Source organism: Cynara cardunculus, assembly GCF_001531365.2.
Source record: "Cynara cardunculus var. scolymus isolate 2C chromosome LG 10, CcrdV1, whole genome shotgun sequence".
NCBI classification, from domain to species: Eukaryota; Viridiplantae; Streptophyta; class Magnoliopsida; order Asterales; family Asteraceae; genus Cynara; species Cynara cardunculus.
The window spans coordinates 618,536-635,503 of NC_037537.1; the positions used below are offsets into that span (position 1 = coordinate 618,536).

Here is a 16,968-nt window from a genome sequence, read left to right on the forward strand (position 1 = left end):
GGGTTCAGGGGTACGATGGTAAGCAGAAGTTGCCTGTACCCCAAAGGATAGAGAGGTTGTTTATGTGAAAATGTAAATAGTAGCCACAAAATCAAAATGGAGAACATAGTGAGATGGCAAAATTGAAACTGAATTTTTTTACCTTCAATTCGTCTATCTTCTCATTCAACCTCGTCATTTGAGCACTATGAGACTTTGAAACAGTACGTTGATGGTTACATATGATCGCAACCTACCAAAAGCAATGTGCAATGAACATTATAACTAGTTCAAGAAATAAAGTCTGACGAAAGTTGATAGTAATTACCTCCTTGTTTGCATGTTGGTAAACGACTAGATTTTGAGCAACATCTCCTCCCTTCGTTTCCCTACTCAACTGCAATCAGCCGAAAATAACAACAGAGCAAAAGAATGGGTGTTCGATCACTTCCGGAGTTGAAGGTAAAAATCTACCACAAAGTTATACACTATATCTCATAAAACTACAGCATTTTCCTTTCTAGCACTAGTTGCTTGCCTATTGTCATCGTACAAAGGATTGACCATTTTGGTTGAAGGGTATTTAAGATATTTGGGTAATAGTCAAATATATCTCTCAATATGTGTGTGATGAGAGATTGCAATTTTCATGGAAGTCAGGGCCATACTTCTCAAAAGTACAAAGTTCAAATTGATACTTCTTAGATTTAGCTCTAAATTATTCTATCATAATAGATGTTGTATAGCTTTTAGTATAGTTGGCATTTTTTCCTAAACCCATGATAAAACTTGTTATTTTTGAAGTTAAAAGAGTAACTCGTTTTGACAAATAAAAAGTCAAAACTTGGCTAACATTATGGCGGAGGTAGCATCAAAGATGCTAAATGAAACATGTTGAGGACCATCCAAGGAAACTGCAACATTTATGGACATAGTTTAAAGGAAGTGTTTGACTATTTATCAAATGCAAAAAGAGGGGTTTGTGTAGATCCAAATTAATATCATGAATTTTTGCAATTATGACGATGCGGAAGTATGCAGATGTACCTTGAAAACTTCCCCAAAATAGAACTGATGCAACTTTTACAGACATCCCAAAATACAAAAAATATTGCAATTTCCATGGAGCAGAAAGAGCATAAAATATGTTAATCAGGAAGGATCGCCAATATTTGCATCTTACCATATCATCCAATGTGATGGACGCATTATAAGTACGGAAAACTTTTGCAGTAAGGCCAGGCATGAGTTCCTTTAGATGAGCATTCAATTTACTTGTATCCAGCTTGTCAAAAAGATCATCAGTACCCTGTTTACCTGAGTTACATAGAAAATAGTCAAAATCATGGTAGAAGAGACGGAAAAAACTGATACTATCAAAAGAACATGTTGACTGACCTGTTCGGAATTGTTGAATTGCTTTGAACACAGGAAGCTCTACTTCAACCTCATTTTGATATCTTATAGAATCTTTACCAAGAAAGTCGAACTGGAGAAACATCAAACCTTATATCATTATTTGTTTTCTAGCTGAATCCAAGAATTTGCATTAAAAATTACAATATCTAAGTGGCATTCCTCCATGATGCTATGAAACAAGGAAAAAAATAACATATGAAGCTAGGCATGCCCCCACAAGAAAAGCTCCACAAGAGTGAGAAACAACTTTGGAAGACATCATATAATAGATGATAATAAAAAAAAAAGCTATCCTGGTTAGAAAAGCCACAGAAGAACAATCTGACATCAAGAGAAGACCAAAAACTTGCATCCAGTGCTATAATAAAGACCCATATACATAATAACTACTGAGATATCACAGGTTGCAATCTGCTTTTTATCATGTTCATAACAATATTAAATAACACCCACATGTCATTTGCCCATTATTATGGAATTTCTGATTTCTCTCTCCGGATATAAGACCCGACAACACTCGAGTAAGTTTATGCAAGTATATTTCATCGGTATGACCCCCTAATATTATAATAAGGCCCTCATAATAAGAGACAGGTACCAACTAAGTGGTCATAGATCTATAATTCCTATAAGTACATGAAAATGCTCTGTTGAAGGAATTCTTTTATGCCATTTGATGTTCAACATTTTCATTGTCTCATATGGTGCAAGTAGAAATGAAGATGTAAGCACGTTGAGGTGGGATCCACAAATGGAGAATGGGGAACAAAGAATGGAGTTAAATGGTGTAAATGAACAGTTAAGATTTCAACGTTAGCATCTTTCCTTGTTTGAACATGCAACTATGAAGTCTTAAGCCGTGGTGTAGAAATCTCTTATCTAGTGAAAAACTAAAAAAACCTTTAAGATATTTGGAGGTTTTGGCTCGACATTTTCCACTTTCAACGTGCAGCAGCCTACTGTATCAGCTTCATCATCATCCTGCAAGCACCAAAAGTTGTAAGCAACCAACTTTGAAGGATTGTTCTCTATTCTTCCACTCCTATTACGAACATATGCTTGTGATCAACTTATTTGTTCTTTCAGTAAGGCAAAAAGAACAATGAAGAGACAGTAAGCCAACATTCTCAGAAGACAACCATACAAGTGCATGCTTGCATACACATGCACACTAAAACCTTTAACTACTCCATCCCATAATCAGTATCAACTTCCATTTCCCAGCACAACTATCATTTGCATGAGCATATAGTTTGATGCAACTGTTTTGTCAAATACCTAAATCTCGTACATTGACAAAATAGACTAATCTAGCGAACCAAAATCAATGCTCTAAGTATTCACAATGGTTATAAAAGAGCAAAAAGTAAATCAGAATGAAATTTTACCAAAAATGGAATGTTGCATTAATTATGGAAACTCCAAGAAAATTCATTGCATTTATTTGGGATGGAGGGAGGACATCCCAAGATTCTGTCCAAGTTCCTTTCTATAACTTAAAGCTTTCCCTACTTTCCAGTGTCCATTTTGTAACTAAATAAAATATAAAACCCCAACTATTAAGAAATGTTATAGCATGGGAAGTTGGGAATCATAAAGCCCATTAAACAACAAGCCAAATATAAACCTACTCCAAAGCGTGCAGCTTTTAGAATGAAGAGAGGATATCTATCTAGTACATTAAGACCTCTACTGAACACAGAGCAGAAGTAATATAGAGGACAGAAATGAAATCAACAACATTACCTTCTCATTTCCCGCCCTGAGTGCCAGTTTATCGATGAGATATGTAGCCACTGCTACTTGCCTCTTTGTCAGATCCTTGTTTCCAAAATCTCTAGTGTAAGCATTTCTAATGCCTTGTATGTAGCCCTATATAATGAATTTGAGGCATGAGTGAAACACGAAAAATAGATACAGTAGCATTTGCCAGAAATGTGACACATAACAAAAAGTTTGCGACTTGTGAGCAACATTCAACTGGCCTACCTTCAACATCCTCGCCTTCTCATATTTTTCCTTATCGCTTTGACCCTTCAAAGAACTGCTAGCAGCTAAGAACACATACTTGAATTCCTTTGAATTGATTGGGTCATTCCAATATGCTAACCAAGTGACCGTATTATCATGCCTAATTTCTTTCCAGCTGCAAGATATCAGATTTATCTCAGGTAGATATCATCTAGAAGTAAGGGCATCCTTCTAGCTTAAGGGGAAAAACAGAAAAGGAACATGGCAAACCTTTCACCAGGAATCGGACATTCAGGGATTGGAGCATCCTTTCCAATGTTTATGGTAATATCACTTGGATGGATACGTTTTTTCAGCTTTCCCATCTAGAAAAAATGACAACTGTGATTTGCTGGAACTACAGAAAATTGTAGCTACAGATGAAACTATTACTCCCTTTCCCATAAAAATTGCAACATTTGACTTGGCAATATTAAGTGAAATGTTTGACTATTTGCCAAACGTCTAAAACACCCTTCAATGAAGACAAAAAAAAAATCTTACAGACCCAAATCAATACCATCAAGATTTTTGTAATGATGATAATGGGAAAATAGGTAACTTTAACTTGGAATTTATTTGAAAGGGAAAATTTTGCAACCTTCATGAGACATCATGTAAAGGAAAGGGTAGCAATTTTCATGCGACACAAGGAATAATTCTAATTGGCTAAACTTAAATATATTACATTAGAGGGATAAATCTGTCATTCGAACCTTTGGATGTTCTCCACGGCCTCGGAATAATCCAGGTGGCTCAACTCGGAAATTCCCAACCTACACCATCAATTCATGAATATTTATTTAGCGATTAAAATGAAAAATAAAATAAACACGTAGTACATTTAAAACCTTAGTTATATGCATGACCAATCACTAAACTTGGTAAAGAGAACCCCATAAACAATTTCTCGACAATAGTTGCAGAGGGAAGCATGATTGGTTCTCTGTGCACTCAAACAAGTTACGAACAGAAAAATCAACGGAAATAATTTCAATAGCAACAAATGTTCCTTTCTAGGACAATATCCACATATAAATTGATAGAAGTCAATAATAAAAGTCACCTTCTCTTTGACGCCATCAACAATTGCCCACATATACTTCTCCTCTAGCTTCATCTTCTCTTCTTTCAAGGCCTTCTTCTCCTACACAAAGCAACTCTTGCATTAACAATCGTGCTTGTCAGATAAATTATCTCGAAAGCCATACCAAGAGATCATATTGGGCATTAATAGAACTGGCACGACTAGACTTGCTCAAGTAATTGGAACTTGCTTGGGGTAACCTAAACACCTTGCATTCAAGTTCCACATTTGCATATTGGCCAATGAAGTGAATTTTGGGAGTTGCATCAACGGGTAGGCAGCTAAAGTTCACCCTTTGGGTAAAGTTTCCGAGGTCCATAAAAATATTGGCACGACAACAACAATTATGTCAAATCAACAGCCCATTTTGTCATATTATTACTCCTTTTGGTTTGGTTTATTATTCCTGAGTGACTGGAACATAGTTCAATATACAAGTTTTTGACTATTAGACAGATGTCTAAAATGACGACAAAATAATCTAAATCTTAAAGACGAAATCAAGAATATCAATATTTATCATGATTACTAATAGACAAAAGATAATCTTACAAAAATCAGTCAAATATCTAAAGCCCCTCCCAATTGAAAAAAATAGAGTGAACTTTGCAGACCACTAGCGAATATAATATTCTGTGATGATTACTAGTAAGCAAAGAGCTAACTTCAGCTTCAAATTATGTCAAAAAAGAAATACGTTGCAATCAATTGGGACATCCAAAAAGAAAAAAAAAAACTTGTTGCATTAGAGAATGGAGTATCATAAAGAAGAAAGCCAAATTGATATGCTTAAATAAGAAAATTTTTGCTGGGCTCCAACTTCATGATTGGCATGTTCTGTTTAGTTTTATAATTGAGTTTCACTAGCATTTTAAGTTTTAAGAGGCATAGATTAACTACAATCTTCATCTCATACAAGTGTGAAGACTACTTGAAGGTTTATGGTGCTAAGAAATACTCCATGAAACCAACGCCCAACACTCTTATTTTTTTCTGGAGGGGGAGATTGGTTAATTGAACAAGAAATAGAAGAAACCCATTTCCAGTTTATGTTGACCAGGAGCATTCCCACAATCCTTCTTCCTTGTACCATGAAAAAATGATTTTCCTAGCAACTTACTTCGGTACTCATTTGCTTCTTCTTCTCCTTTTCCGTCTGATGCCATTCATAAATTGGTTTGAAATCACAGTCATCCAAATTCTGTATTGTGTGGTTTCTTCCCAGTATCTTTCGCCAGTCATCCCAGAAATTCTCTTTGAACTTTGGTTTTGTCATGTAATCTGTATCTAACATCACTGCAAACATTGTTGCAACCTGTAATGTATACCATCAAGCAACATAAGAACACGATAATCAGAAATATGTACAACTAGTCTCTGTAGAGTTAAATCCTATATAAAAGGAATGGAAATCGCAAAGATATGTTAGGTTCACCTCCTCCTGTTCAGGAGTCAAATCAACAGGCTTCCCTTTGTAGAGAATCTTAACCCCATGAGGCTTGTATGCAGGTGGGAAAATTACACCGCTATGAACCAAGCTTGTCCACTTCTGCCCTTCACCAGAGCCAGGGGGGACCTTTGATGGCTTAGAATACTTTGAATTTTTCACCACCTTCTTCGACTTCTTGTTGGTTTCTTTTAACGAGGAATTCTTTTTTGTCACTTTATGTTTTACAGATGAAGATTTACTACCTGATGGGGCATGGTTCTTGATTCTTTGTGATATGGGAACATCATCTTCCTCATCATCATCCGACTCAGTTTCTGCTTTTAAAGGTACCTGTTTGCGGTTGATTGGTGTTGAAGATTCTGAAAGCTTTGGCTTTTTAGCCAATGACTGACTTGAAGATCTTTCCTCATCTAGTGGTCTCTTAATCGAGCCAGTACTCCTAGATTGATTATCCCTTGATGCAGAACCATTTTGATGAACTTTCGACGTGAGTGTTTTATCATTGTTAGAACCAGAATGCTTACTGATAGATGATACCACATTGGGTTTGGATATATACTTTGACGACAAAGGTTTTTCATCATCAGAATCCTCATCTTTTACTTGTGGTTTTGGAAGTGGAGACACATTCATACATGACCCTTTTTTAGCATGATTGGTGTTCCCCTTTGATACAGTTGAAAGTCTAAAACTCAGTGGTTTATCATCTTCAGAATCTGTTAAGTCATTGCTCGGTTTAGGAGAAGGTCTTAAAGACTGGGAAGAACACTTAACCTTATCAGCTTTCGAGCTCCTTCTAAAAACTAAGGGTTTATCATCCTCATCAGATGAATAATTCATTTTCAGTCAGTGTGTTGTCATATAGCACTTCAATCTCTGGAGTCCTGTACTTATTGCTTTTAATTGAGGTTGACCAACCTGTAAGAAAATAAAAGAAAACGAAATTGTAACAAAAATGAATGATACACAGTGTCCACGGAACATTAAAAGAACAGCCTATATGCAAGTAGCCAAGAAGCTCCAGGTAGCTTCAAGAAAGAATGTAAGTTTTAGTGTCATGGCTGAAGGGCATTGTGACTAGAAGATCATGATTCATGAGTTCAAGTTAACGAAACAACCCCTTCGGCAAATACAAAAGATTTGGCTACAAAGGCACCCCTCCCAAACCCTCACAAAGCTAGGGAGCCTTCCTCCTCTGGGGTTGCCCTTTCTATTGTCATGGCTTATTTAACAATCTGTATATGTACAAAGTGGGATATAAGTACATATTAGGATACGACTCCAGCACCTACTGTAAAACTCATTAAGGAAGCTACACAGCCAAGTGACCTTCTAGCTCATAATCCCGGAACCGCCTAAGCACAAATTAGCTGGATGAATACGCAGTACATTTGAATACATACTCCTTTCATCCCAAAGAAAATGCAACACATCCTATGTTGGGTTCTCCTAAAACATTTCCTTTCTAGTAACGTTTCAATCCCAATTTATCAACTTGCCCATTAGAAACCATTAAAAGTATTGGTGAGATCGATTGTGGTCCACAGGTTTTTTCAATTTGGTCTTACTTTGAGGTCATTTAGGTATTTGATCATTAGTAAAAGGGTTGGAGAAAGCATAATATACTAATTTCCAGATAATGAAAACATATGTGAGTTGAAATCTTGATCAATTAATTTTCGAAATGACTGGTCTTATTGTTCCCTTAATACATCTATACAAAAAGGCTTTGACAGATTCCCTTAGAGTTGAGGAAACTAGTTGACGAAAAGAAGTTGAATGAATTCAGTTAATTCCCCTTTATTTTCTCAAACGGATAACCCCTAGGTAGCCAATTAATCAATCCTAACTACTAGAAGCACTACGGGGATGGCGGGTGCTTTATGCCTGGGAAGCTTTTTTAAGCGGTCCAAAACGGGAATTTTTGGAACACCCGACTCTGGAAATCTGAAAAATAGGGGATATAGGTAAATGTCATGAGATTCAGAATTTCGTTGGAAAATGCAACATTAATTCATCAAGAGCATCCTCCTTTAGTTCCGCTGTATACACGTTTCAATATGCCATCATGTTCATATTGCACAATCAAGACCTCGCTAGATAAAATCTAGAATGAAAGGTTGGATTTTAAAAATCAGTTGATTATCTAAAATTCAATATGGCATAGCATACAGCTACATTCAGTAAATTTTAGTCATCAACTAAGAACTCATGGGTATTCCCTTCCACAAAGAAGAGTGTTCCATACTATCATTTTGTTTTGTTTTACAGAACACAAGTATATGTAAAACAAATGCAACAGTATAACTACTTCAATTCTTCAAACAGCAATCTTTAAACGGCAATCATACACCAAAAGCTCCTGAGCCCTTTTAGGATCAATAACCACTCACCCACACAATTAAAGTTGCAGGAAACCGAACCCAAAGTATGTACAAGGTTTAACCACTTGTCTAAACCCACAGTCATTGTGATGAATCTGATTATATAATTGATTAATTCAGTAGTACATAAAAAGAGAAAGAATGACACCATTTATATGCAGAAAATCCTAACAGCTAAACCCAAGAGAACTTCACTTCTAACTATCTTAACTATCTGTTGCAACCGTTTTCTACAAAATTTGGGCATATTAGAAGTTGTAATCCAGTTAAGGATCCAAATCGGGCTCCATATCCAACAAGTGTTTTCTGAGGGTTGGGGAATGTGGTGTCTTAATGCATTTTGTCCTTGCATTTTCTCAAAAAGGGTATTTCCATGACTCAAACTCTTGACCTTCCTTAGCAAATGAGTAATCTTACCGGTTGCTCAAAGGCTCACCTCTAAATTACAATCCTTTTTGTGGTAAAATTTTGAGATAGTGGTATTTCACGACGAAAAAGTCATTACAAAACTATAATGCATAATGAGGGTTTGTGTACAGGGCTAAATAAGAAAATCATGCAAGCACCCTGAAAAATTCAATATTAAGTTCAGAAACACCCTGTTAACAGATTAGGGTTTGTGGGTTACTAAATTAATCATGGTGCAATGGTCCAACTCCAAACATTCAAATGTAAATTCAAAGTCGTCCAACAGCCTACAAGAACATCCCTAAAATTAATAACATACATGAAATAGAAAAAAGATGACAGGATTCGTGAACTGAAAATGAACAAAATTCAGTTAGGTTATTATAGCACTAATTCAGAGTAGAGCTCAAAAACACATATTTTTCATGTTTCATCGAAAATCAAAATTACAACTGATGAGAATGTTTGAAACTATAAGAAACAAAACCCAGCTGAGATATCATCTAAAAGTTGCTAATTGTTCAATTACTTCGCGGTTTGGACTTCAAATTCTCTACTCTAAATGGTAATCGATGAAACAGAAAAAAAGGGTTCTACCAATTGTACGGCGGACAGAGGATGCTTGAACCCTAGATCCCGTTTCGTCTCCGATGATGTGAGAGAGAATTTCAGGGAGACCGAAGGAGATAGAAAGAGGGTTGCCGTACAGCACGAAAAAAGGAAGTGATTTTCTGTTTCGGGTTAAAGGTGATGGATCGGGTACACGAGTCTCTTTGCTACTTTGCTTATATGGATTCTTTACCTAATTATACAACATATTCATCTCCTTTTTTTCATCTATTGCAACAAGGGTGTTCACGGGGTCTTTGGGATTACTTATAAAAACAACTTATTGACTTATTTCGATGCGATACCGGTAATAAATATTTTTGAGTGTTTGGATAAATAACTTATACCGGTGTCAAACCGGTAATAAAGAGTTTTTGAAGAAGTTAAATCATTCTGACTTATAATAAATTGATAAGTGTTTTTGTAAAAAGTATAAGTTGTTTCAAATAAACAATCCCAAACACCTCTTATAGTTTAATTCGGTTTGATTAGTTGGAAAAATATGAACTAAATTATATAACACGGATATATAAATAACTGGGCTACTGTAGGTTGAATCGAACTGAATTGTAGGTTAATTTTATTATCTTATATATTATCTGGTTTGGGATGGGAATCTGCGGGTACCTGTAATTCAAAATTGACCCATGAATAACTAGTCTTTTGGGTTTTTGGTTTTTTCAGTTTTTGATTTTTTGTGTTTCGTATCAAATGGCATGGCTTTTCGGTTTCTCAGACTTTTTTAAACACCCTTAGCACTCAATCCCGTCCCAATGTAATATGGTATCAAATATGGGATAATAAATTTTTGGTTTGTCTTGTTTAACGTACAAAATTAATCAGCGTGAAAGCTTTTTTTTAACTGTTTACATTTGTTATATCAAAATAATTGGTATGAATATTTTAGTGAACTTATACGTTGAACTCCATCGAATCAAATTGTGCATGACGTTTAAACTGTGTTATCGATTTTATGTGGAATTTTATTAATAATATCTTTTGTCATTCTATTAGATTATTTATTTGGTTATTTCAGATAATAATTCAAACAGTTTTTGCTGATTTTTATATTTTGAAGATGTATTTATAACCATTCCTCGAATTTTCAAACGAAAAATAACATAAGAAAAGGCAAAAAGAACATAAAAAGAAGGCAAACAACCCCTTCATCTAACGTAGAAAATGAAACATACAAAAAGACAATGCAAATAATCCATCCGTCTAACGACCTTTGGCTTTGTTGCTCTATCTATTAGCACCCTTGCCTTCCCTCAAATCCTACTTTCACTCTAACTCCCTCCTTCCGAGATGGCCAAATGGGCCCGTTTTGGCTCGGGACAAGCGGAGGAACTGGACCGGGACCAGGACCGACTTAGGAGCGGACCGTCCGGGACCGATTAGGACCGTTTTGGGACCGTCGGTTATGGTTTTCATTCAAGAACAAGACCCGGCCCAGGACCGGCCCGATTTAAAAAAAAAGTTATATTTTTATATGTATTTATAACTTTATGAGTGTATTTGATTGAAAATCAAATTACAAATTTACAATAAAACATATTTTTAAGTGTATTTGATTGAAAACCAATTATAAAACTACAATAAAACGTATTTTTTAAGTGTATATGATTGACCTAATTAGATATGTTAAAGTGTATTAAAATAACATTAAAATATTTTTTAAATTTATCAAAAAAGAAATTTTAAAAAAATATAAAAAGAAAACGTTTTTTCAATATAAGACCGGTTTGGCCCGACCCAGGACCGGTTACAAGTACCCTTAACCGGAAATGGTTACATCGGGACCGATTCGATTGTTACTGTTTAAGTCCATTGGGACCGGCCGGCCCAAGACTGGTTTTTGGCCATGTCTACTGAACACACTAGCTACAAGTACTTGCCTCTTAAATTTACTGCCCTATCTTACGTCATTAAAGAACTTATATAAGATGTCATGCTCTTAGAAATGTCTAATGTTGTCATGTCAATCCTCAATTGCTCATCATACGTCCTCCTCGTCCAACCCCTCAACAATCACACTTCACTCTCCTCATCGGCACCGCCATTCGTCCCCTTCACATGTCCAACATGGTCTTCCTTCTCGAGTTTATCTAAGACATGTATAATTCTCAACTGCCCCAAAAGACCTTGTTCAAACCACAAGGGTAGTGTCTGATTGATTTGAGCTTGACTTCAAAGGTCAAAAGTATCAGAAGGTCCCAGCTTCAAATACAAAGAAGAATCAAAATCCCTTTGTGACCACGGAGGTTCAAATGTGGTGACTATGGGCTATTTGCAAAGCAGGTGGTCGTCCTGAAATTAGTCGGCTCGCATAGCAGGTTGGATATCCAGTTAAAAAAAACACCATGTTCAGTATCCCATCTAGCATAGTCCAATTACAAGTCCATCTAATGGCACATGGCACATGAACATGCAGATGGACATGCCATTTGGGTGATAAGATCCATTTGCATTATGCCATTTTACTTCAACATGCATACCCACTATCATATCTCTATTGCTTTTCCACATGACCCACAGATTAAAAATGTTAGACAGCCATATGACTCCATAGGATTCAGAAGATCTTATAGCAGAAGTCATGCAAACAAGCTCACAATGGCTACCACTACACAATATATGAAAACAATTTGCACCCTTCTTATATGGACTACATTACATTACATGTATAAAACCTGATTCATTTACACATCATGAGAAGTAATACATCACCCTCGTTGAGCATGCGAAAACCGAACACATATCAACGAATGAAACTTTTCTATAGATTTCTGTGTGTTCCAAATCTCGCCTTTTCTTCACCTGGAACCAACCAATATGAGCTTAACCAACGGAGTTTTCAAGCTTTATGCTCATTAGCTGGTTCACTTCAGCACCAAATTCATCAGGAAGCTCGTTGAACACGTCCCTGCAAAACCCAGATATCATGGCAGCCATGGCTCTCTCATAATCGATCCCTCTTTGCTGAAAATAGAAAAGTTGGTCTTCCCCAATCTTGGAAGTGCTTGCTTCGTGTTCTATACGAGCAGATGGGTTTTTGGCCTGTTTACAGAAATGAATAAACCATATAAATCTCAATAAAGGTTTTATGGTCGCGGTTCATCCATTTTAACTTAAACCAAACGCGCCCATAATATCCCGTCCAGAGATGGGATCAGTGAAAGTGTTTTTGTTACCAGGAAGCTTGTGCTATTGATGACTATCGATAGGAAAAACACAACCAAGGTGTGGAAACAACGTATCCCCGATCCAACTTAGGTTTCTGGTGCCTAACTACTTACTCACTGACCCTATCCATTTTCTGCTAGTTGTCTTCATTTCCGTAAAGGTGTTTCAATTATTTGACTACTGATTATATTTATTAACCACCTACAGAGTCGGATGATACAATTCTCATGGGGGTGAAGAGGGCATTAGTTAGCATCACGTAAAATAACATTGCAAGCATAACCATTACACTATTTCACAATTAACGATTGATTCTTTGTCCTATGTTTCACTAAACCAAATGAAACAAACTAACACACTAAATCCCACATTAAAGTAGTGCCTGGGAAAAGTAAAATGTAGGTGGTAGTTTCCTCTATCCCAAAGCGTTGATCGGTGGTTTCAGTGAAGACCCCAGGCTTGCAAAAAGAAAAGGTTTTGGCCAAAAAAAAGTGGGAACTTTTGGACAAGAAGAATCAAGTCTAATGGGCTTTTTGTGTTTACATTTCCCCAATTTGTCCCAAGATCACCAACTTATGGTGCTCTGTTGCCATATCCACAAGCACAATGGTTAGTTTGTAACAAAAAACCAAATCATTCTGCATACACTTGCTTAACCAACGAAACAAGTCCAGTATATCCCACCCGGATGTGGGGTCCGGGAAGGGTGAGATGCACGCGTAACCTCTACCCCAAAGAGTAGAGCTGTTGTTCCCGTGAAGTCCTCTGGCATGTGCATTCTGCATATACTTATGGATCGTTAATAAAATCAAGAAATATGCTAGAGCATGAGACTCGAGTTGAATACCTGGATGTAAGGGTAAGTGTTAGCAGCCGCCTTGTCGCCAATGAGCATGGAATCGCATTGCGATGAATTCTTAGCATTATCCGCTCGTGACTGAACCTGCACAAGACCCCTGTAACAATTCCTTGAATTTCCAGCCGAAATCCCCTTTGAAATGATCCTACTTCTCGTATTCTTACCCTTATGAATCATCTTTGTCCCTGTATCTGCCTGTTGACAATTATTAGTCAACGCAACCGAATAGAACTCACCCACGGAATCGTCACCCTCCAACACCACACTTGGGTACTTCCAAGTGATTGCAGATCCAGTCTCCACTTGGGTCCAAGAAATCTTGGATTTTCGACCAGCACAAAGACCCCTCTTTGTCACAAAATTAAATATCCCACCGCGCCCTTCTTCATCCCCAGCGTACCAATTCTGTACCGTGGAGTATTTAATCTCCGCCTCCTCATTACAATAGAGTTCCACCACAGCAGCGTGAAGCTGATTCGTGTCATAAGAAGGGGCCGTACACCCTTCTAAATACTCAACAAAACTCCTATCCTCTGCCACTATAAGAGTTCGCTCAAATTGACCGGTTTCCATGGCGTTTATTCTAAAATAAGTCGAAATTTGCATTGGGCATTTGGTGTCTTTAGGTATATACACAAAAGATCCATCACTAAATACAGCTGAATTCAAAGCAGCATAGAAGTTGTCATCAGGTGCAACAACTTTCCCTAAATACTTCTTAACTAAATCTGGGTATTCCTTAATAGCCTCTGAAATCGAACAAAAGATAACCCCAGATTTCTCTAGTGTCTTTCTGTGAGTTGTTGCAATAGAAACACTATCAAGAACAGCATCCACAGCAACATTAGCTAAACGTTTCTTTTCATTTAAAGAAATACCCAATTTATCAAAATACTTGATAAGCTCAGGATCAGCTTCATCAAGACTATCCAAAGTTGGTTTCTTTTTAGGTTCTGAATAATAACACATGTTTTGAAAATCAATCTTGGGGTAATCATTATCTGACCATTTGGGTTCGGTCATCTGACAGAATTTATGATAAGAGTTTAACCTAAACTCAAGCATCCAATCAGGTTCGTTTTTCCGTGATGAAATCAACCTAATTGTTTCTTCCGAAAGCCCTTTGGGGATCGTAAAAGAATCAATTTCTTGATTAAATCCCCATTTGTAATCTCTTTTAAGAAATTTCTGAAGTGGGTCATCATCAATTGACGCCAAATTTGAAGAATTACCTTCGGTGAGTGTGTCCGATTGGATTGTTTTGGCATCAGCTCTCAGCTTCAAGAACCTGGAATTGTGGGACTTCAAGTTCGTTAATTTACAAGAATTTTCGAGTTTCAAGCTTGACCCTTTTGAGATTTTAGGGGTTTCTGAGATGGGTTGTGGAGAAAAGCTTGAAAAAACTCCATTTGTGACCAGAGAAGCCATGGATGTAATCGATTACCCAATGATGCTTCAAGAAAACCTAGAAGAGACTCGATGATATGTTTTTATGTGGTGTGTAGGGCTTGAATTTAACATTCGTATGTCCACCACAAGCCTACAAATACTTACCAATACCGACTTGGGGATTACATATTATTTGTTCAAAAAAACCCCTCAGAAATATTATTTGTTCAAGAAAACCCCCCCTTAAGTTGTGAAATTTCGAATTCTTCACCGAAATAACCACTTTATTATTTTAGGTGACAAATACCACGTCTTTATTTTCAAACCCTATATTGGGTTCGTTTCATATGATTATTTAAGGGGTGTCTTGTTAGGGATATTAAAAGGTAATGAACGGGAATAACAACCAAACACCCACTTAGAATTATAAGGGTGGAATGAATAATGGTATGGCAGATGATTTGGCTTATTAGAGCGTGTAACTCTGCTCATCGAAAAGATCGAGACAGTAATATTCTTAAAAAGATCAAAACAGTAATATTCTTAAAAAGATATAACAACGGAGTTTAAACGGTGGAAGGATATACATGATCGAAATCTTGACATTTTTCAAGATAAATTTAGGAAAAGGTATAAATGATATTTTTATGTGGTGTGCAAAGCTTGATTTTCCACAAGCCTCGAATACTTACAAATTTGGCATACGTATTAATCGTTTAAAACCTCCGCAAAGATGTTCTCTTCGGCCACAAACTCCCTTAAATGAATATCGTGGATTGTTCATCGAAGCAACCGCTCTATTCTTTATAATAAAGGTCAAGTTTGCGTGCATCCTCCTTTGCATACCCTATCTTTAGGTGGATATGCTAGGTTCGTTTTGTTTAATTACATCGAATTGTAATGGCGGAACAGTTAACAGTACAACAGATGGTCCAACTTATCACAACTTGTCACTCCGTTCATCAAGATAATATAAATTTAAGCGGAGGAAAGATGTACATGACAGAAGTCTGATACATTTCAAAATAAATTTCGAAAAAGGTATAAACGAAGGTTTAAACTTTATTATTCTTGAAAGTTCTGCCATCATTTATTTAATCTACATTTCGGGCCCGTCAAAAATTTTGGTTTTCCTGAAACCTCTGTCATACCCACATCTACTTCAATGTATATCCCATAAATCTCCTTGCTTTTCAGAAGTTTTGCAGGACATCAGGTGCAGTGTTTCCCTTTCAACTCAATTACTCGTCTTTTTTGTCTTTGTTCTTTCTAGGAGCATATGCAAATCTAAGACCTTTTTACAAGTTTTCAAGAATTACGTTGAATTTGGAGTACCAAGTACTTCAAATCATATTCTTGGTTTGCTTCGGTTGTCTGACTTTCTAAGGGACCACGACAGTGTTCCATTTTAAAGAAAAGGGTGAACGGTTTTGACATCAAATCCCAAGATATCCAGTTAAAAATTTGTACTTCTGGCTGTTCACTTGATTATGATTTGACAGAACTCAACCAATGTATGTCATCCTATCACTGATTCAGACGCTGTCTTTTTTCAAGTCAGCGTCCATAAAAATCCTAACCATTTTGATTTGAAACTTCTCGTATGCAAATCAAAGCATCACGAACTCGAGAATTAATGTTTTTAGCCACACTACATAGTTCAGGGTTGATATTGACCAAAAGAATATGTTGAGGGGGTAAAGTTACAAATATCTACAACTTCATATTTTCTTTTGGATGTTGCTTAAATGATCTTGTATCATTCCCCACCCTTCATCTAATATAGTGGCTCCACAACCACTTTTTTTTTTTTTTTGCTTTTAATATTTTTAAATTTTAATTTAAAAAACAAAATAAATAATAAATACAAGTTTTTTTTTTTAAATATTAATATAAGAAAATACTAGTGTTATGGATGTATCTTTTTAAAACAGACTAGAAGAGTACTTACACAATACAGTGAAAAATATCTCGATTTTGGTATTTTATTTTTTTCATTTTATCTGTCGATATAATATGTTTTTATGTGGTTTTTAAAAAACGATGATGTTTTTGTTTTTGAATGAATTAAAAAAAATATTGATATTAGTATTAAATTAATTATTTAAATTTTCTTGTTTTTTATATAATTTTTTTAATTTTCAATTTGTAATATAATATATTTATATTTAAAGGCCGGTGTTCATTG

At 36.1% G+C, this 16,968-nt stretch overlaps 2 protein-coding genes across 3 annotated transcripts in view; both read right to left on the bottom strand.

The window, feature by feature from the left end:
• LOC112518992 (DNA topoisomerase 1-like) overlaps nt 1–9,526 on the bottom strand; it is an 11,305-nt gene extending 1,779 nt beyond the window's left edge. The window contains exons 1-13 of one of the 2 annotated variants that reach the window (XM_025126842.1): nt 9,335–9,526; nt 5,931–6,863; nt 5,616–5,810; nt 4,475–4,555; nt 4,125–4,184; nt 3,640–3,734; nt 3,388–3,544; nt 3,145–3,270; nt 2,299–2,379; nt 1,378–1,468; nt 1,163–1,296; nt 308–376; nt 143–232 (exon numbers count right to left, since the gene is read on the bottom strand). In XM_025126842.1, the coding sequence (XP_024982610.1) occupies nt 143–232; nt 308–376; nt 1,163–1,296; nt 1,378–1,468; nt 2,299–2,379; nt 3,145–3,270; nt 3,388–3,544; nt 3,640–3,734; nt 4,125–4,184; nt 4,475–4,555; nt 5,616–5,810; nt 5,931–6,785 (2,034 nt within the window). In that variant the 5' untranslated portion in view covers nt 6,786–6,863; nt 9,335–9,526. Of the gene's footprint in view, nt 1–142; nt 233–307; nt 377–1,162; nt 1,297–1,377; nt 1,469–2,298; nt 2,380–3,144; nt 3,271–3,387; nt 3,545–3,639; nt 3,735–4,124; nt 4,185–4,474; nt 4,556–5,615; nt 5,811–5,930; nt 6,864–9,334 lie in introns of those variants that run through there. The other variant, XM_025126843.1, reaches the window with a different exon arrangement.
• Nucleotides 9,527–11,888: 2,362 nt separating this feature from the next.
• On the bottom strand, nt 11,889–14,872 carry LOC112519033 (UPF0051 protein ABCI8, chloroplastic). Its single transcript, XM_025126939.1, has 2 exons — nt 13,380–14,872; nt 11,889–12,406 (listed from the first exon to the last, which is right to left on the bottom strand). The coding sequence occupies exons 1-2, from the start codon at nt 14,817–14,819 to the stop codon at nt 12,188–12,190; spliced, it is 1,659 nt and encodes a 552-aa protein (XP_024982707.1). The 5' UTR covers nt 14,820–14,872; the 3' UTR covers nt 11,889–12,187.
• Nucleotides 14,873–16,968: the final 2,096 nt, after the last annotated feature.

Bases quoted from the DNA above. Each gene is read 5' to 3' on its own strand.
- LOC112519033 (XM_025126939.1), bottom strand. From the start codon at position 14,819: ATGGCTTCTCTGGTCACAAATGGAGTTTTTTCAAGCTTTTCTCCACAA. The intron at 12,407-13,379 runs GTATTCAACTCG...TTCTGTAAACAG, and splicing joins ACACTTACCCTTACATCCAG to GCCAAAAACCCATCTGCTCG.